This window comes from Motacilla alba, chromosome 1, assembly GCF_015832195.1.
Source record: "Motacilla alba alba isolate MOTALB_02 chromosome 1, Motacilla_alba_V1.0_pri, whole genome shotgun sequence".
In the NCBI taxonomy this organism is placed as follows: domain Eukaryota; kingdom Metazoa; phylum Chordata; class Aves; order Passeriformes; family Motacillidae; genus Motacilla; species Motacilla alba.
Window position 1 is genome coordinate 9,186,583 of NC_052016.1, and position 16,451 is coordinate 9,203,033.

General features: G+C 52.3%; 1 protein-coding gene across 2 annotated transcripts in view; it reads left to right on the top strand.

The window, feature by feature from the left end:
• The window catches only part of HUNK (hormonally up-regulated Neu-associated kinase), a 43,437-nt gene that overhangs the window by 369 nt on the left and 26,617 nt on the right, over window positions 1-16,451 (top strand). For both annotated transcript variants that reach the window (XM_038142531.1, XM_038142541.1), the window contains exon 2: window positions 12,964-13,256. In XM_038142531.1, coding sequence (XP_037998459.1) covers window positions 12,964-13,256 — 293 coding nt within the window. The remainder of the gene's footprint in view (window positions 1-12,963; window positions 13,257-16,451) is intronic.

Here is a 16,451-nt window from a genome sequence, read left to right on the forward strand (position 1 = left end):
GGGGAGAACGGGGGGGAACGGGGGGCTGGGTGAGCGGGCTGTGCTCAGTCCCTGCCGGCCGCGAGGGTGAGTCCCCGGGAGGATGGAGTAGCCCCCGGGAGGGTGAGTCCCCGGCAGGATGGAGGAGCCCCCGGGGAGGATGGAGTAGCCCCCCCGGAGGATGGAAGATCCCCGGGGAGGATGGTGAAGCCCCCCGAAGGATGGAAGAACTCCCGGGGAGGATGGTGGAGCTCCTCCGGCAGGATGGAGGAGCCCCCCCACAGGTGGAGTAGCCCCCCGGGAGGATCGTGGAGTTCCTCTGGCAGGATGGAGTAACTCCCCGGGAGGATGGAGTAGCCCTCAGGGAGGATCGTGGAGCTCCTCCGGCAGGATGGAGGAACCCCCTCTGAGATGGAGGTGCCCCCGGGAGGATGGAGGAGCCCCTCGGAGGATGGAGTAGCCCCCTAGCAGGATGGAGTAGCCCCTCGGAGGATGGAGTAGCCCCTCGGAGGATGGAGTAGCCCCCCGGCAGGATGGAGGAGCTCCCCCCGAGGTGGAGTAGCCCCCGGGGAGGATCGTGGAGTTCCTCTGGCAGGATGGAGTAGCCTCCCGAGAGGACGGAGGAGCCCCCGGGGAGGATGGAGTAGCCCCCGGGGAGGATGGAGTAGCCCCCGGGGAGGATGGAGGAGCCCCCGGCAGGACGGAGGAGCCCCCGGGAGGATGGAGGAGCCCCCGGGAGGATGGAGGAGCCCCCTCGGTCCCGAAGCGAGCCGGAGCGGCTGCTGCCGTGCCCGAGTTCCCGCGGCTCCGGGCGCTCCCCCCGCGGAGCTTCCCGCGGCTGCGGTCTCGCCTTCCTCTCGCTCTACTTCGGCTGCCTTGCCCTGTCTTTCTTTCCTTTAATTTCAACATCTCCCCCACACACCTTTGTTTGCTCACTTTTTCTGGTGAGAAAAGCGGGTTTTTTGGTGAGACTTGTGTTGCCGGGGAGCCGTCGCTGTCGCGACATGTCACGAGTGGGTACCCACAGGTTCTGGTCGCGCACCTGGCGGTGGGAGATGCTGCGGGAGGGGGCTCAGTGTCGAGGTGTTGGCACAGCACACGGCAGATGTGGGGATGTGTTCGCCGGCGGAGATGCTCCCCGGATGGTTCTTCCCCAGGGTGCTGCTGGGCAGAGTCCGTGCAGGGGCTCTGCTCTTTGGTTTTTATCCAGAGCCCTTCCGCAGAGGCTCCTGCCCATCAGTAGGAGAGGTGACAGCGTTATCAGGAGCAGCAGGGGCTTGGCTGGGCAGTAAATCCAGCAAGAACGAGCCCCCCGGAGCCCCCGGCAGAGAGTTGTGCTGCTCTTGTTCAGCCACACAACTTCTGAGTGCTGTGAGGAGCGGCCGAGGGAGCTGGGAAGGGGCTCAGCCTGGAGAAAAGGAGGCTCAGGGGGGACCTGGTGGCTCTGCACGACTCCTGCCAGGAGGGGAGAGCCAGGGAACAGGGACAGCAGCAGAGGGAACGGCCTCAGGCAGGACCAGGTTGGACATTAGCAGGAATTTCCTCATGGAAAGGGTTTTAAACAGTGGAAAAGGCTGCCCAGGGAAGTTTGGAGTCCCCATCCCTGGAGGTGTCCCAGGAAGCACTGAAGGTGACATTCAGCGCTCTGGGCTGGTGACAAGGTGGGAATGGGGCACAGTTTGGACTCGAGGTCTTTTCCAGCCTCGGTGACTTTGGGATTCTGCCTCTTGTGTACCCTTCACAGAGGGTTCCCTGCCAAAGCAGGATGCTGGGGTTTGGTTTTTTTCATTCCGGTAAATTTGTCACGGAGAGAAATTTAATATAGGGCTCTGAGAGTCTCATCGTGTGAAAAATGATAAGGTTTGTGAATATTATCATACAGGAATGCAGAAAAAAAATTAAAAAAATGTTGCTCTCCTCTGTTACCAAGCGTGTGCTTCTCCTTGGTAACAGAAACATCCAATGATCCTGCAGTTGATAAAAGGCACATGCACACACACGTCCTCCCCACCTCCACGTTTTGGGTTTGCTACATTTATCTCAGTCTGTTAAGAGGGGAAAAAAATAAAAAAAGAGCCACCACACACCCCTCTGTCTCAGCTCCCAGGTCTGCTGCTTGATTCGGGTTTTTTTCTCCCTGGGTGTCTGGAATAGCACACTCTGTGACAAAATGACAAGCAGAAACTCGAGTCACTCTTCCTTCCTTCCTGCCGAGCCCTGTCCATCCCTGGGGGCATCTCCCAGCTCTGTCTGACCTGGCACTGCCTGCAGCACCAGTCACACACTTCCACACTGACTAATGCAACGTCCACTTCCCAGAAATCCACCTCCTCCAGCCCAGCTATTCGTGGATAAGCTGGAGTTAATGGGTGGGAGGGAAGAGTTATTAATGGTTTGCTTCAGGTGAGGTCCCTCTGGGCAAGGTTCCTCCCTCTCAGCCCGGGGGTGAATGCTTCCCATCCCACTGAGGGTTGCACCCTGGTGGACCCTCGGCTCTCTTGGGCACATGGTCTGCTGTGGCCCGGTCAGAGGAGCTGAGATGTGCCCAAATTTGCTCTGCCCACATGGAGCCCACCACAGGCAGGGAAGGGAAATATCTTCTATTCCTGTCCCATTCCCACCTTGCTCCTCCCAAGAAGGGAAGGTCCCTCTGTAAGGACTTGATGCTGTCCCCACTTCATGGCCCGGGGCAGACTTTTGTCTGTAAAGCCATTGATGAGCTGAGGGCACTGCCTAAATCCAGTAGAATTGCCCTAAAATAAGTGTAAAGCAGAGTCTTGCTTGTGCCTAAATTCAATAGGATTGCCCTAAAATAAATGTTAAGCAGAGTCTTGCTCGTGCCGAGCCCAGGGCACTGCCTAAATTCAGGAGGATTTCCCTAAAGCAGAGTCTTGCCCCTGCTGTCTGGGAGCTGTTCTGGCAGAGCCCGGGCCCTTAGGGTCACTGAAATGTCACACTGCAGTAGGGGGGCCCCAACAGGTTTGGATTTGCAGCAGGCTTTAGCAGCTCTGGAGGAGTGAATGTCTCAGAAATTGGCGTGTTTGGGGATGAAATGCCTGGATTGATGAGCCCCCAGCCAGGCTGGCATCCCTGGCCCTGACTGAAGGCATTGTACACGCTCGAGGCGATGCCAGGCGGGTGCCAAAAATCTGCCATGACCTCACCCTGCCATTTCTGGGGGCTGCAGAGGGCTCCAGGAGGATGGGATGGCACATTCCGGGGGCCAGGCTCCTTCAGCAGGGCAGCTGGAGGTGGAAGGTGTTGCACTCAGGGTGACCTGTGTGGGACGGGGCTCAGCAGCTCCTGCCAGCTCAGCAGGGTGAGCTGAGGTGAGGTTTCTAAACCTTCCCAGGTTTTTATCACTGGACTCCAACCCACCCCGCTCTCACTGGTGGTTTGTGCTGCCACAGGTTTGGTTTTTTTTTTTTTTTGCAGGTTGTTGTTTTCTATGCTTGGAGAAGCCCTTGGTGGGGCCCGATGGAATTAAGAGCAGGAGAATGTTGGAGGGATTATTCTTCCCGTGGCTTTGGAATGAAATATGGCAGCTGTAATCTGACATTTTGGGGGAAAGGGCTGATTTGGCAGCTCGACTCAGGCAGTCCTCAGTGCTAATCCTAAGCAAAAGCAGCTCCTCTGTGAAGAGCAAGCCAGTTTGGCTTTACATTGTGAGCGAGCTGGGTTTGGGTGACTTTGGGAGCCTGTGCACAGCAGGCACAGTTTTTGTTCCAAGTAATTCTCTGGGTGATGGGGACCAGGCAAAGGAGACATCTCTCCTTTATAAAGAGAGATATTTTTATAAAAAGAGGTGTGTTTTTAGGAAAATTCACTTATTTTTTGCATCCTTAGGGAGCTGAGAGCACGTTGCCATCACTGTGGTGGGGTGCTGGTGGGCTCTGTTGTCACACTCTGTGTTATCTGCTGCAGACCCCAGTGCAATGTCCCACTAACTCTGCTCAGCATTGTGCAGTGACAGCACGCTGACAATCCATTGAGCCAAAGTTCCTGCAAACAAACCTGATCCAAGATTATGTTTAACTGCTTTTCGGTGTAATCTTTGTCACTACAAAAAAAAAAAAAAAAAAAAAAAAAAAGTCACTGAGGCAAATTGACTCATTTGATTCCTCATCCAGGGAAAACTTTGTTTATAATTTCCCTCAGTGCTATTGTTGAGCTGGAACAAGGTATGTTTTTAGTTACACTTAGTCAAGAGGCTTTCAGCAACAGTGGGAAGCAGGGGCTAAAAATACAATTTACCAGTTTTGCTAGGGAGGCAAAGCAATTAATATTAAAAGTGGCCTTTTCACAGAAGAGTTCACGTTCAGAATGTATTTCTTTATTAAAGAGGCAGAGGAAAAATACAAAGAAAAGGCATGTTTGAGCCCCCCCTCCCCGAGGCGCAGGGGTGGGTGGGCAGAGCAGCCTCCCTGCAGAGACCTGGAAATGCCTCTTTGTGCCACAGAGTTAATTCTGCCAGGAGTAAATTCCCCCTTTCCCTGCCTGTTTTACCACAGGCTGCAGGGAATGCAGACTTGGTGGCTTTTGGGTATATCCCCATGTACAGTTCTAGGATCTTTGCCACTGTCTTTACCCTGCCTGAGTTTTGGGGGCCTTGAGGGTGTGTGGGGTGTCACTTTCAAACCACCCTGCCGACCACATGGGTCAGCAGGTTGCCTCACTGCAGAGAAAAGTTGATTTTCTAGGGTGTTTGCAGGTCTTTCAGTTCAGCCTTTTCCTCTTTCCTCCCTCCCAGCTACTGTGAGGCTGCAGGTAAAAACTGTGAGACCTTCATTGTTGTCAGGGCATCAGAGGGTAAAGCTGCAGGATTGTGATTTGAAATTTGATCTGCTGGGGTTTTTTTTCTTCCTCCAGTGATACTTGCGTATCAGTTTCCTGGATGGGTTTGTTCTCTCACTTAGGTTTAGTCAGTCATTTTATCTTTACCTGTTCCTCAGCATATTTTCAGATTTTATCTCCATCCAAATTTTTATTTTTAAAAAGCTTATTTTGTAAAGCCCTGAATCCACAGGGTGGCTTTTTTCCAGGATCTGTTCCCCTTTATTAAAGGGCTGCCAACTGTTGCACCTGGCTGGATGTGCCACTCTCAATTACATGCAGCGAGGAAACAAAACCAGGGTGTTTCTGCAGCCTGCATTTTGACATTTTCTTGCTTCTAGGTGTTTGCTTTCGCAGCTTTTCTCTTTTTTTGTGTCAGAATTTGTGCTGAAGCTGCTCCATGCACACTTCTGCTAGCGTGCAGCCCTCCAGGAAACGTTCTGGAGAGCAGAGCTGGACTTGGCTGGGAGCAGGAGCGGGCTGATGTGTCACTGTGGTGCTCCCTCCGAGGTGCTGTGGAGCTTGCAGGAGCTGGAGCAGAAGGCAGAGTGAAGCTGATGCTCAGTCTGCAAAACAACCAGGTGAAAATCGGGTATAAAGCCATGCTCTTCCCTCTGTCCCTCTCATGTGTTGAACAGCAATGAGCTGGGATAGGCCAGGCTGCTCAAACCAGGTGAAAATTGGGTATAAAGCCCCATTTTTCCCTCTGTCCCTCTCCTGTGCTGAGCAATGAGCTGGGATAGGCCAGGCTGCTCATTTATGCAGAGTCTGACTTCCAGAACGATTCACTTCATGTTTCCCATTAAGCAGCTTGCAGCTTGTTCTCTGCAGCGAGCTGAATGGATGCACATGTGGCAGTTCCTTATCCTCTTGAGATAATCTGCTTTCAGGTTTGCATTCAGCACTTTTGAGGATGCCTCCTGTCAGCAGTGTGCTGCTTTTTTTGTTACCCTTGCAGGATGGAGTGGTTTGGGTTGAGCTGGCTCCAGGTGACGCTCGCATCTGGATCCCCGCATTTGTTCCTGCAGGTTTTGTAGTTTTAACTTGTTTCTTGATCTGTAGAGCTGTGTGCCCATTTCCAAAGTCCTGTGTTGCCCGTGAAAGTGCTGGCAACGAGAGCCCCTCTGTGTCCCTGCCTTGTGCAGTGGCAAACACAATCCTTTAGTGATTGCCACTCTGGCGGCAGTGCCCTGCAGGCTGCTGCTGCAGCTCCTTGCACCCCAGCAGATGCAGCAGATTTGCCCCTGTGCCCTCAGGAGCTGGGAAAGGGGAGCTTGTTGATGAGCAGCACAAGGATGTGACCCTGGCAGGAGAGCAGGGGTGACAAACCTTGTGGTGGCTGAGTTGTCACAGCCTGCCTGAACGCCGAGCTGTCTGAAGAGTGGCACAGAAATGAGCTGAGGGTTGGTTCACAGCTGACTCTGCTCCTCTCCTAGGGTGTGGAGAGGCATCCAAGCTGACCAAAGTCAAAAACTGGAGGGATATCAGCCAGGAGGTGAATCAGGGCCATGGCAGAGTGGGTGCTGCTCACCTGGAGGTGTGGGGTACAGATGCTGCTGCTTTGGATATGTAGAACCAAGGAGCAATGTGTTTTATGGAGGTTTCTTTTCAGAGTGGCTGGATGGAGGCACTGTGTCAGCCCACTTGCCTCCAAACCGTCTCCTGCTGGTCCCTGAGCTGTGATCTGGGCTCTGGCCGTGCTGGCAGAGAGCAGGGTCAAACCTCATCCTCGTGGAAAGGGCCTGGGAGGAGCCACCACGGTGCCCCAGGGAAACCACCTGGGAAAAATTAACAAAAGCTGGCCAAAGTCTCCTTCTCTGTCACTGTTTGCTCGGGGTTCAGCACCTTTGGTGCTACAGCTGCTCATTTGCCATGTGAGATCAGAGGCAAGGCGAGGAAAACCACTGCAACAAAGAGAACTAAAAAAAGCCAAGTTATATAAAATAAAGTTCCTTTGCTCTCTGTCTGTTGTGGAAGATTGTCATGGAAACATTTTTTTTTTTTTTGGAGAATAAATTCGTTTTCTGTGAATAATGTCCACAGAGCTGAGGGAGAGAGTGTATTATTTATGTAGGAAATCTTTACTGGAGACACCTTTTTCCTGGCTCTTGACAGTTGTAAATGTTTTATCTGCTGTGTTTTAAATCACTACAAAGGAGGGTATTGCCTCGAGAGCAGTGGTTCACAGGGATGGGCTTGTTGGTTTTTTCTCTTCCCTAAAGCCAGAGCGCTGAATTGGCATTAAATCAGGGGCACTTCTGAAATGTGGAGCAGGGGCTGTTTAATGGGAAACATACCCCTCGAGCAGGGAGATGGGAAGATGTTGGCTGCTGGCGTTAGGAGGGCGAGTTATGGCTTATTTTACCTGAGGAAAAATAAAAATAAAGCAATAAAATAAAAATAATTTTCCCTGAGGAGAGTCTGCCCTGATAGCTGCTCCCACCTTGAGTTTAGAGCTTTCCTCCAGTGTTTTGGCATGTCAGTCTTACCTTGGGAGTGGGGGTCAAAAAGCCCTTTTCTGAGAAACCAGGGAGATTTTGGGCAGCAGGGCTCAGTGGGTATTTCTGCAAGGCAAACCCATCTGTCCCAGGCACTCAGAGACAAGACTGCTCCTTGCAGGAAATGTCTCCGGCCTGGAGGCTGCCTTTGACAAGGATCTGCAAGGATTTCTCCTGGAACCTCTCAGTGCATCCTCGTGGATGTCTGTGCCTGGCTTCCTGCCACCACTACTTTCATCAGTCTCTGCATAATCTCTCCTGACTTGTGCAGATATCCTGAGAGGCCAGGGAGGTAAAAATGTGCAGCTCTCCCTGACGGCTGCCCCGTTAATTGGCTGCCCAAGAGAGCACCGAAAGGCTGCTGGAAGTGATTTCTTTCTGCCAAAGGCCAGACAGACCCCCTCTGTGACCCCCTCAAGATAAGCCACGAACCAAGTTCCTTCCCATGGATGGGCTGTTCTGTGTTCCTGCTCCCCAGGCAGTCTCTGGCATCTGTGCCTGCTACAAAGCTGCTGCTTTGGACATGTAGTACCAAGGAGAAATGTGTTTTATGGGGGTTTCTTTTCAGAGTGGCTGGGTAGGGGCACTGTGTCAGCCCACTCGCCTCCAAACCATCTCCTGCTGGTCCCTGAGCTGTGAAAGCCTGGCTGTCCCAGGTGCCAGGGATGCTGAGAGGTCAGGATGTGTCTGTCTGTCCCTGTTTGAGCAAGGAGGAACAGAAGATGAGAGGGAGAGGGCAGCTGGCTCTATGGAAACAGCGGAGCAGAGGTCCAGGGAAGGATAATCACAGCTGCCTGTGGAACATGGCACAAAGTTCCCCATAAATGTGATGTGAGGTAACAGACCTGTTGAAGAGGAATAGCCTGAGTTTGCCCAATTTACCTTTTGGCACGTTCATTTTCATTTTATTCAAGAGCTTTCTCTTATCAGAAATCTTCCCCCCATGCAGGTGCTTGCAGGAGATCATCGAGCCAGTGCTTAGCATTCTCTTAATTAAACCTTTTGAGCTTCAGTCACTAACTACAACAAGCAGTTCTTGGACCTCAGACTGTTCTGAAGCTCTTCTCAGAACTCTTTCCAAAACTTCAGCATAATTTTTTAATTACTGGACATACCAGAACGGGATAGAGCAATCTAAGAATAGTCCCCAGTGCCTTGGACAGGTGTAATTAATACCTTTTCTTACCTCACCAAATACATCCTGCTTGTGCTTTTGGGGATTATGTTTAAGTTGGCTGTGGCACCAAGAGGCTTTAGGTTCATTTGCTTATCCAAAGTCCTCCTGAGTCCCTTTCTACCCTGTTTGGGTAGAAATTGGTGGGATGCTGTTTTTATCCCCTGGCAATCAGATTCTTTCCCTCCAGGCTCGCAGGAATCCGGAGTACACGAGTGAGTGTACTGGGAGCTGCTCTCTTGTCTGGAGGAGTTTATGGGTCTTCGGGGGCTGATTTCCAGCTTTCCTGGCTGGGTCTGGCCTGCCGGCAGAGCCAGTGGCCTTCTGCCTGCTGGGACATTTGTCCTGGCCTCGTCTGCAGCAGCTGGGCTTGTGCATGGCTACACCCCAAACTCTTGGCTCACGCTGTCAGGAGAAAAGAAAAAAACATCTCAGCAGCAGTGACTCCTCCCTACCTTTTCTGATTGCTGATTTTACTACAATTAGAGAAAATGCTGAAATACCTTTTCTGGAGTTCTTTATTTCCTAAGATCCTGGAACTTGCTGTATAAAACCCCACATGCCTTCACTGTGCTGTAAAATTTGCTAAGCTGTAACAGCTAGAGAAAAGAATAAACTCTACCCAGAGAATGGAACTGGCATTTTCTAGTCCTTGGAGTTGGTTGTGATGAACAACTTGTTCTGTGCCTGGCTGGGTGATTGCCCAAAACGAGATGTCCTTGAAGGGGTTGATTTTGGGACTGTGCTGACAATTGTGCAGGCTTGAGTTAGGTCTGTTTAATGTGATTTGAATCGGCCACCCAAAATCACCAGCTGCTTTTGAAAAGCGAGCTCAGATTTTTGTGGTGAGAACAGTGGTAAATACAAAGCAAGCTGCAAGTGAAGCCAGACAGCTATGGCTGGAAATAAGAGAGGAAAGAAACTGAATTTATTGCTGCCTTGGGCACAGCAAAAAGAAGAAAGCTGGAGATGGACTTGCAGTACTGATGGCCGCAAAATATCTCTGTAGTCTGGCTCTTTGCCTCATGCTCCTGGCTGAGGGCAAACTGGACAGTAAAGTTTTGTGATTTGGGTGCAGAAGTCCAAGTTTGTGATTTGGGTGCAGAAGTCCACATTCTCTTTGCCTGTGCCCCGAGCTGCAGCTCTGAGCTGCCTCGGCACGGGCAGGATGCTCCAGGAGGAGCTGGGAGTCAGTGCTGCTGCCTGGGGAAAACTCTGGGGAAAAAAAAGGAAAAAAAAAAAAGAGAAAAAAGGCAGGGGGCTGTCCCTCCAACAGTGAAATAGTCCCACTGATAGTTGAAGTTGCTTCTCCTATGCTCTGTTGGTCTCCTGGCCAAATCCCACAGTTCTTGTGGGTTTCTTTTTCCAAGCAGTTTGCTCTCAATTCAGCTGAGCTCCCTTTGGCAGCAGCCAGCAGGAGCTGCCTCCCTCTTCAGCTGAGAACTCGCACAAGGAAACACTCCAAGCGGCTGGGTGAGTGGGGAAAGCTCTTCAAGAGCCCTCAAAATGTCACACCCTGATTTTGCAAGGCCATCCCGTTCTCTGCAGGGTTGAACGTGTCAGAACATTACTTGCCAAGCTGGGGCCACTGCAGTGCAAGTGCTCAGTTGTTTTTGCAGGCATCTGACCTAGGCATTGCTCAGGAGCTCGAAGGCTGAGGGGAGCAGCTCTGCTGCAGGGCATCCAGGCCATGAGCTAAGCTGGCCTCTGGGCAAGCAAATTCCTGCAGGAGCACCTGAGCATCCTCAGCTGGGCTTTTCCCCAGTGTTGCTGGGATGAGGATGGCTTGGACTTCTGCTCGCCGAGCACCTGGAGGTTCCTCCTGCCCCCAGCAGCAGGTGGTTGGCAGGTCTGGGAAGCTGCCCAACAGGAGCTGGTGCCTCCTGGATGGCCACAGGGATGGGGGGAACCCCAGGATGAGTGTGATCCCTTTCCAGCTTCGTGGCAATTCCACACTGCTGACAAAGGGCATGCAAAAAAGTGTCACCTCTGGTGGCAGCAGCTCTGCCTCCCAGATTCCTCCAGGCAACTCTTGGTCCTTGAAGCTGTTTCTTCTCAGGTTTATTTTTTCCCCTGGGGGCCTTGCTGTGCCTGCTTCTGTGCAGTTTGGTGCCAGTCAGCCTCAGCCTCCCCCGCCTCTCTGTGGCTGAGGTTCTGGAGCTGGCAGTGTCCCCATCCCTGTCCCTGTGAGTGGGGGACACGTGCTGCTGCTCTTTGGCTCACGTGCCCCTGCTGCAGCTCCAGCCCCTCTGCCCTGCATCCTCTCCTCCAGGGAGGGCAGAGCTGCTGGCCCTTCCTTCACCTGCACTCCTGTGTGCTTCAGCCCAACCTGGAGGATTTTTGGAGAGCAGCAGCAGTTGCTCATATGATGTGTCACAGCAGAACCTTCAGGAAAGTAATTCATTCCAACAGTGTGATTCTAGGACTCGGGAACCAAAAATATGGGCTATTACTCATCTTTGTATCTCATAACACAGAATAACCTGCACCATCTATCTATTTACACAGCAGAGCTTTAGCCAAAAGCAGAATGTCAAGAGCCACTGTTGCTACATATTGAGAGTAATTACTTGCTTTATCACTTATTTTTTTTATTTTTGTGCCAGTGTTGGCCAGGAACTCAAGTCAGGAGACTTGAGTTAGGCATGGTGCAGAGACCAAGAGCCCCTCCTTGAAGCTTGGGAGAGCAGAGCTGAGTAACTGGCATGTCTTGAGTGGGCTGTGAAAGCTCCAGTGTGTTTGTTTGATGATTACCCAACATCTACAGTATTTTCTCTACCAAATGCTTTTCCCCTTCTGCTTTTCCCCTTCTGCATGAATGAAATTTCCAGGTGCATGCACACACATCCACCCTGCACAGGAGGCTCTGTGTGTGAAGTGTGTCTGGGCACATTTGGTCCTTGCTTGCCTTGCTCTGCCTCGGGATGAGCTCCGAATCAGGGATATTAGCTGCGTCAGCCCTGGGGTAACGCCGTGCAGAGTTTGATCCCTAGAACAGGGTATTGCTGGAACAAATCTGCTGTTCCCACCTTGGTCAGCTCTGTCAGCTCTGCAGGGGGATCTGGAAGGGGGAAAAGTGGCTCAGAGCTGGGGTGAATCCCAAGGCTGCCTTGCTTGTGTGCTGGCACTGGTGGGGTGCCTGCCAAGGTACCTGTCAAAATTAGGGGAAAAGTTTGTCCTTAAGGCACACAAAGCTAATTCTTGGTGGTGGTGGGAGAGTCCTCCAGTAGTCCCACGGCTGGCTCGGTGTTCTGTGTTCAGGGGGTTGCTGCACTCTACAGCTGAGCTCAGGTGGGCAGCACATGTGGGCATGTATAATGTGCTTTTTTCTGTCAGTGAATTAGGGGTGCCTTACCAATAAGAGTAACAGGTTGCTGCTCCGTACTGCTGCCACTCCATGATTTGTACCTTGCAGCTGTGACAAATACCAGCTTTTAATTTATTTTTTTTCACCTTTTGCAGAGGTTGTGTTGTGCTGCCAATACACAGTGTGGTATCTCATGTTTGTGTGACCTGGGAATTTGTTTGTCCTCATCAGAGTAACTCCTGTGGTTTGCTGCCTAAATACTCCGTGCAAGCCTCTGTGCTCAGTTCCATCTCATTAGCTGAAAGAATGTACTAATTTAAGTCTGTCTCCTTGGTGAATCACCTGGGGCTCTCAGAAGGGATGAAATCCAGCCCTGATTTACCTGTTGTTTTATCTGATGGCTACATGGTGTCTCTTTAATGTGAGTAGTCAGGAATGTAGCTGCCAGGTGTTTGTGGTCCTGAGTTCACCCAGGCAGCTCTGGTGTGTGATGTGGAGCATCCTGTGCCAGGGCCTCCCCACCCTCAGAGCCAGGAATTCCTTCCCAATATCCCACCTAACCCTTCTCTCTGGCAGCTTGAAGCCATTCCCCTTGCCCCGTTCCTCCAAGCCCCTCTCCAGCTCCCACGAGAGAGAAAAAGCAGAAAAAAGGAATGTGCCAGGAGAGTGGTACCAAAGTGGGTTTTGTTTTTCATAGTGTGTTTTTATGCAAATCGTGCAAAGCAAACTCTTGACTATAGTTTCAGGAAATTGTAATGAAAGGATATCATCTCCAGTCGTGTATTGGAAGCCAGGAAAAGCCAAAATCAGCACTTAGAAGTTGTAAACACCAGCCTGGAGGCTTTCTGAGTAAGCAGCTGCAATAAATGCCCAGCCTCAAGTGTGTCAAGTGTTTGTGGGTGGTTAGTGGGATTGTCCCCTCTCCTTTGTTCCTCATTTCCCTGCAGCAGTTTTGGAGTGTCATTGTACAAGGAGATAAAGGATGGAGCAGTCAGTGGGGTTGGGAGAGCAGCTCCTGTTTCTCTGACCTGTGCGGCTGTGCCTGAAGCCACGGCGTGCCAGCTGAGGGGGGACATCCTTGTGACGTGTGACCTGTGACCTGTTTATACAGGCTTAGAGTGACAAATCATGGATGTGACAGCTAACAACCCCCTGTCCTGCTCCCTCCTTAGGTGGCAGTGAAAGTGATTGACAAGAAGAGGGCCAAGAAGGACACCTATGTCACCAAGAACCTGCGGCGGGAAGGGCAGATCCAGCAGATGATCCGCCACCCTAACATCGCCCAGCTGCTGGATATCCTGGAGACTGAGAACAGCTACTACCTGGTCATGGAGCTGTGCCCTGGGGGCAACCTGATGCACAAGATCTACGAGAAGAAGAGGCTGGAGGAGCACGAAGCCCGCAAGTACATCCGGCAGCTCATCCTGGCCGTGGAGCACCTGCACCGGGCTGGGGTCGTGCACAGGTGAGCTGGGAATGCTGCTGAGGCCGGTGCCAGCTCCTCTGAGGGCTGTTTGTGTGTGTTGGAAGGTTCCCTTGTGCTCCTGAGAGCTTTGTGGCTGCTCCTGGTGCTGCTGTTTGGGTGCTCTTGCCCTGGGCATTAGGCTGTACCTGCAGAAAGCATCAGCAGCTCCTCAAAGCCAGCAGCTCCACAGCCAGGAGCTGGACTCCATGATCCTTATGGATCCCTTTCAGCCCGGGATATTCTGTGGTTATGTGTCAGTGAAGATGAGGTACAGGCCAAAAGCAGGGCCCTTTCACTGCCAGCACTCCCCAAAGCTGTGCACCAAGAGGAGAGCAGGAGGAAATAATGAATTATTTCACTGTTGCTTGGAGAAGGTGGTTGTGCAAGCCTCTTGTGGCACTGGTGGAAGTACAGCAGAGTGGGGGGTGAGCTGGTTTGCCTAAAGCCTGGCAGTGCCAGGGCTGGCATGATGCCCCAGTGGGATGGATCACTGCAATCCCTGCTCTTTGCACTTTTGCATCACCTCAGCGGAGCCTCAGAGGATAGAGAGAGCCACAGCTGCTGCACTGCAGCACCACCTCCTTCCCTTAGCACCTTCATCCATAGAATCACAGGATATGCTGGGTTGAAGGACCCCCAGGGATCATCCAGCTCAGGACACCCCAAAAATCCCACCCTGTGCCTGGCAGCATTTCCCAGTGTTCTGGGCAGAGTTAGGTGATCCAGTTTGCTCAGAGTGCCAGAGGATTCCTCCTTTGGTGCCTGCTGTTTGATAACTATTGATTGTAAGCATTTTCCAGCCCCTCCTTGAGCTCTGTGCATGAGCAGGATGTGCATCCACCTGCTGGCAGGGGGATGCTGTGGGGTAAGGAGTTCACCTGGCCTCCAGGGGGAACAGGAGAAGCTCAGCAGGGAGGAAGCTGATGAATCAAGAGTGCCTGAAGCCCCTGAGCAGCAGCTGGGAGGGTGCAGGTGGAGATGTCACACGTGGCTGCCTGTCCCTGTACCTTTCTCCTGTCTGTGCTCTCTGCTGCCATGGAGACAGCAGGGTGGTGGGCTGGCTGGACCTTTGGAGCCAGCATCGCTCCTCTCCTGTTCCTAGGTGTATTTTTAGGGAGCTGTGCTAAGAAGGAGGCTCTGCTTTCTAAATTTGGGCCAGCTGGTGTTAAGTCTGGACTCCCACACAGTTCCCATATGATGCTGAGCAAGTTGTGTGGGCCCCATCCATCCTCCTGGGCTCTGCAGGAGCCAGACATCTGAATGCTCCTCAGGACCAGGAGCTGGGCTGCCCTGCCCACAGCCAGCCCCTCCAGCTGTGCCCAGCTGCGTGCTGAGCTGCCCACCGCCGTGCAGCGTGGGTGCAGCTGCCTGCCTGCAGCTCCATGTGCTCTCAAAGCTGCTTTTTCCTTGTCTTGGGTCTCTGTGTGTTCCCTGGGATCCATCAGGGATAGCTGCCATGGGCACAGGCTGCCTCTGCTCTCACCTCCAGCTGCAGTTCAGGTGCCACTGCAATAGAAATGTTTGAGCAGCCACCAGGTTCTCTGTCAGCCCCAAACCTGCTGATCTCTTTAAATGATTAAGCCCACAGCTTGAGGCAGGGATTAGGAAGAAGTTTGCTTTCAGGGATCAGTTGATACCCAGTATTTAGAGACAGAGAGAGAGATAAAGGAAATAAATCAAGTTTCTGAGATGGGCAGAGGAGAACAAGGCAGGAACAGATGAACATGTTGAGCTTTTGGGAGCAGGATTGGGGCAGCAGCAGCAATTCCTCTCCCTGCAAAATTCACCTTCTGCACAGTGGCCAAGGCACCTACAGGGGGCTGGCAGGCTTGGCTTTCATTCTCTCTCTTTCAGAGAGGACTCAAACCCACATTTCGTACAAAAATAGCTTGTTCCCTAAGCACAGGCTGGAATCAACAGGCTGCTGGGTGAGGAGGCAAGGCTTTGGGGCCAGGGAGAGCCTGAGTTCCCCTGAGTGGATGCTGAGTTCCCCTATGGATGCTGAGTTCCTGAGTGGATGCTGAGTGTGGATGCTGAGTTCCTGTGTGGATGCTGAGTTCCCCTGAGTGGATGCCGAGTTCCTGTGTGGATGCTGAGTTCCCCTATGGATGCTGAGCTCCCCTGTGGATGCTGCAGGTTTTGCTGTGCCCCCTCCCCTCTCTGTGACCTTAGCACAGCTCCAGAGGCAGTGGCAGGAGGCAGCAGCAGCCCTGAGAGCAGTGTGACAGTGCTGGGCTTCCTCTGGCAGCTGAGCTCTGTCTGTCCAGCCCTGAATTAATCCCTGCCCCACAGACAGCCTCCTGCATCCACCCTGTTTCTCAGATCACAGAGCTGTTCTTGGGAGGCTTCCACACAATGAATGAGCAGGTCTAATTCTGCCCAAACTGACAGAACTTGACAGGATCATATCTGCAAGCATTTTCTCTGGCTTAACCCATTCAATGAGTTGCCTTCTTCTGCAAGCAGAGAGTGGGGAGCAGCGTGGAGATGCAGGAAAAGCCCTGGTGGTGTGATCTGGGTTTATTCTCCTGCCTCTCCCCGAGCAAGTGAGGGAGGAAAATTAACAATTACCTCAGGAGCTGTCCTTCATCTCGGGCCTCTGACTGTGGCAGCTCTAAAAACAGGCTGCTCAATCAGCTACTGAAGGAGGGAGGGAAAAAATAGTGCAGGAGTCTGATTCATTCCCTGCCTGGCTGCAGTGGCAGTGTTCTGTTGTTGTTGTTGTTGTTGTTGTTATTTTTGCAGCAGGTAAAAATACCAGCCCTTCCACGTGCCTGGTGATGTGGGGGTGTTGGAGTTGGCCACGTGTGGAGCAAACTGCAGCATCCCCAGCCAGAAAAAGGGCTGCTCCTGTCCCCACAAATGCTTCCCATGGAGTGGGGCAGGGCCCTGGAAAGCCTTTTGCTGGCATTTTTTGTTCTACTGCAGACAAAAAACTCCCAGGTTTTGTCTGTGTTATTTTGGGGAATGGTGTGGATGGCTTAGCCTGTTCCACTTGGGATGAAAAACCCCAGGTGGAATGAAAGCTGCGTGAAATTTGCTCGTGTTGTTTGATGGGTACTGCTCAGAAAGCTGCATGGGTTACAGTCCAGGCTTGGCAGGGCAGAGAAGCACTCAGATCACTGCTCTTGGGACAGGAGCAGGCACCCAGAATTCAGTGGAAATGCTTCTGTTGAGAGGCACTGATGTGTGAGC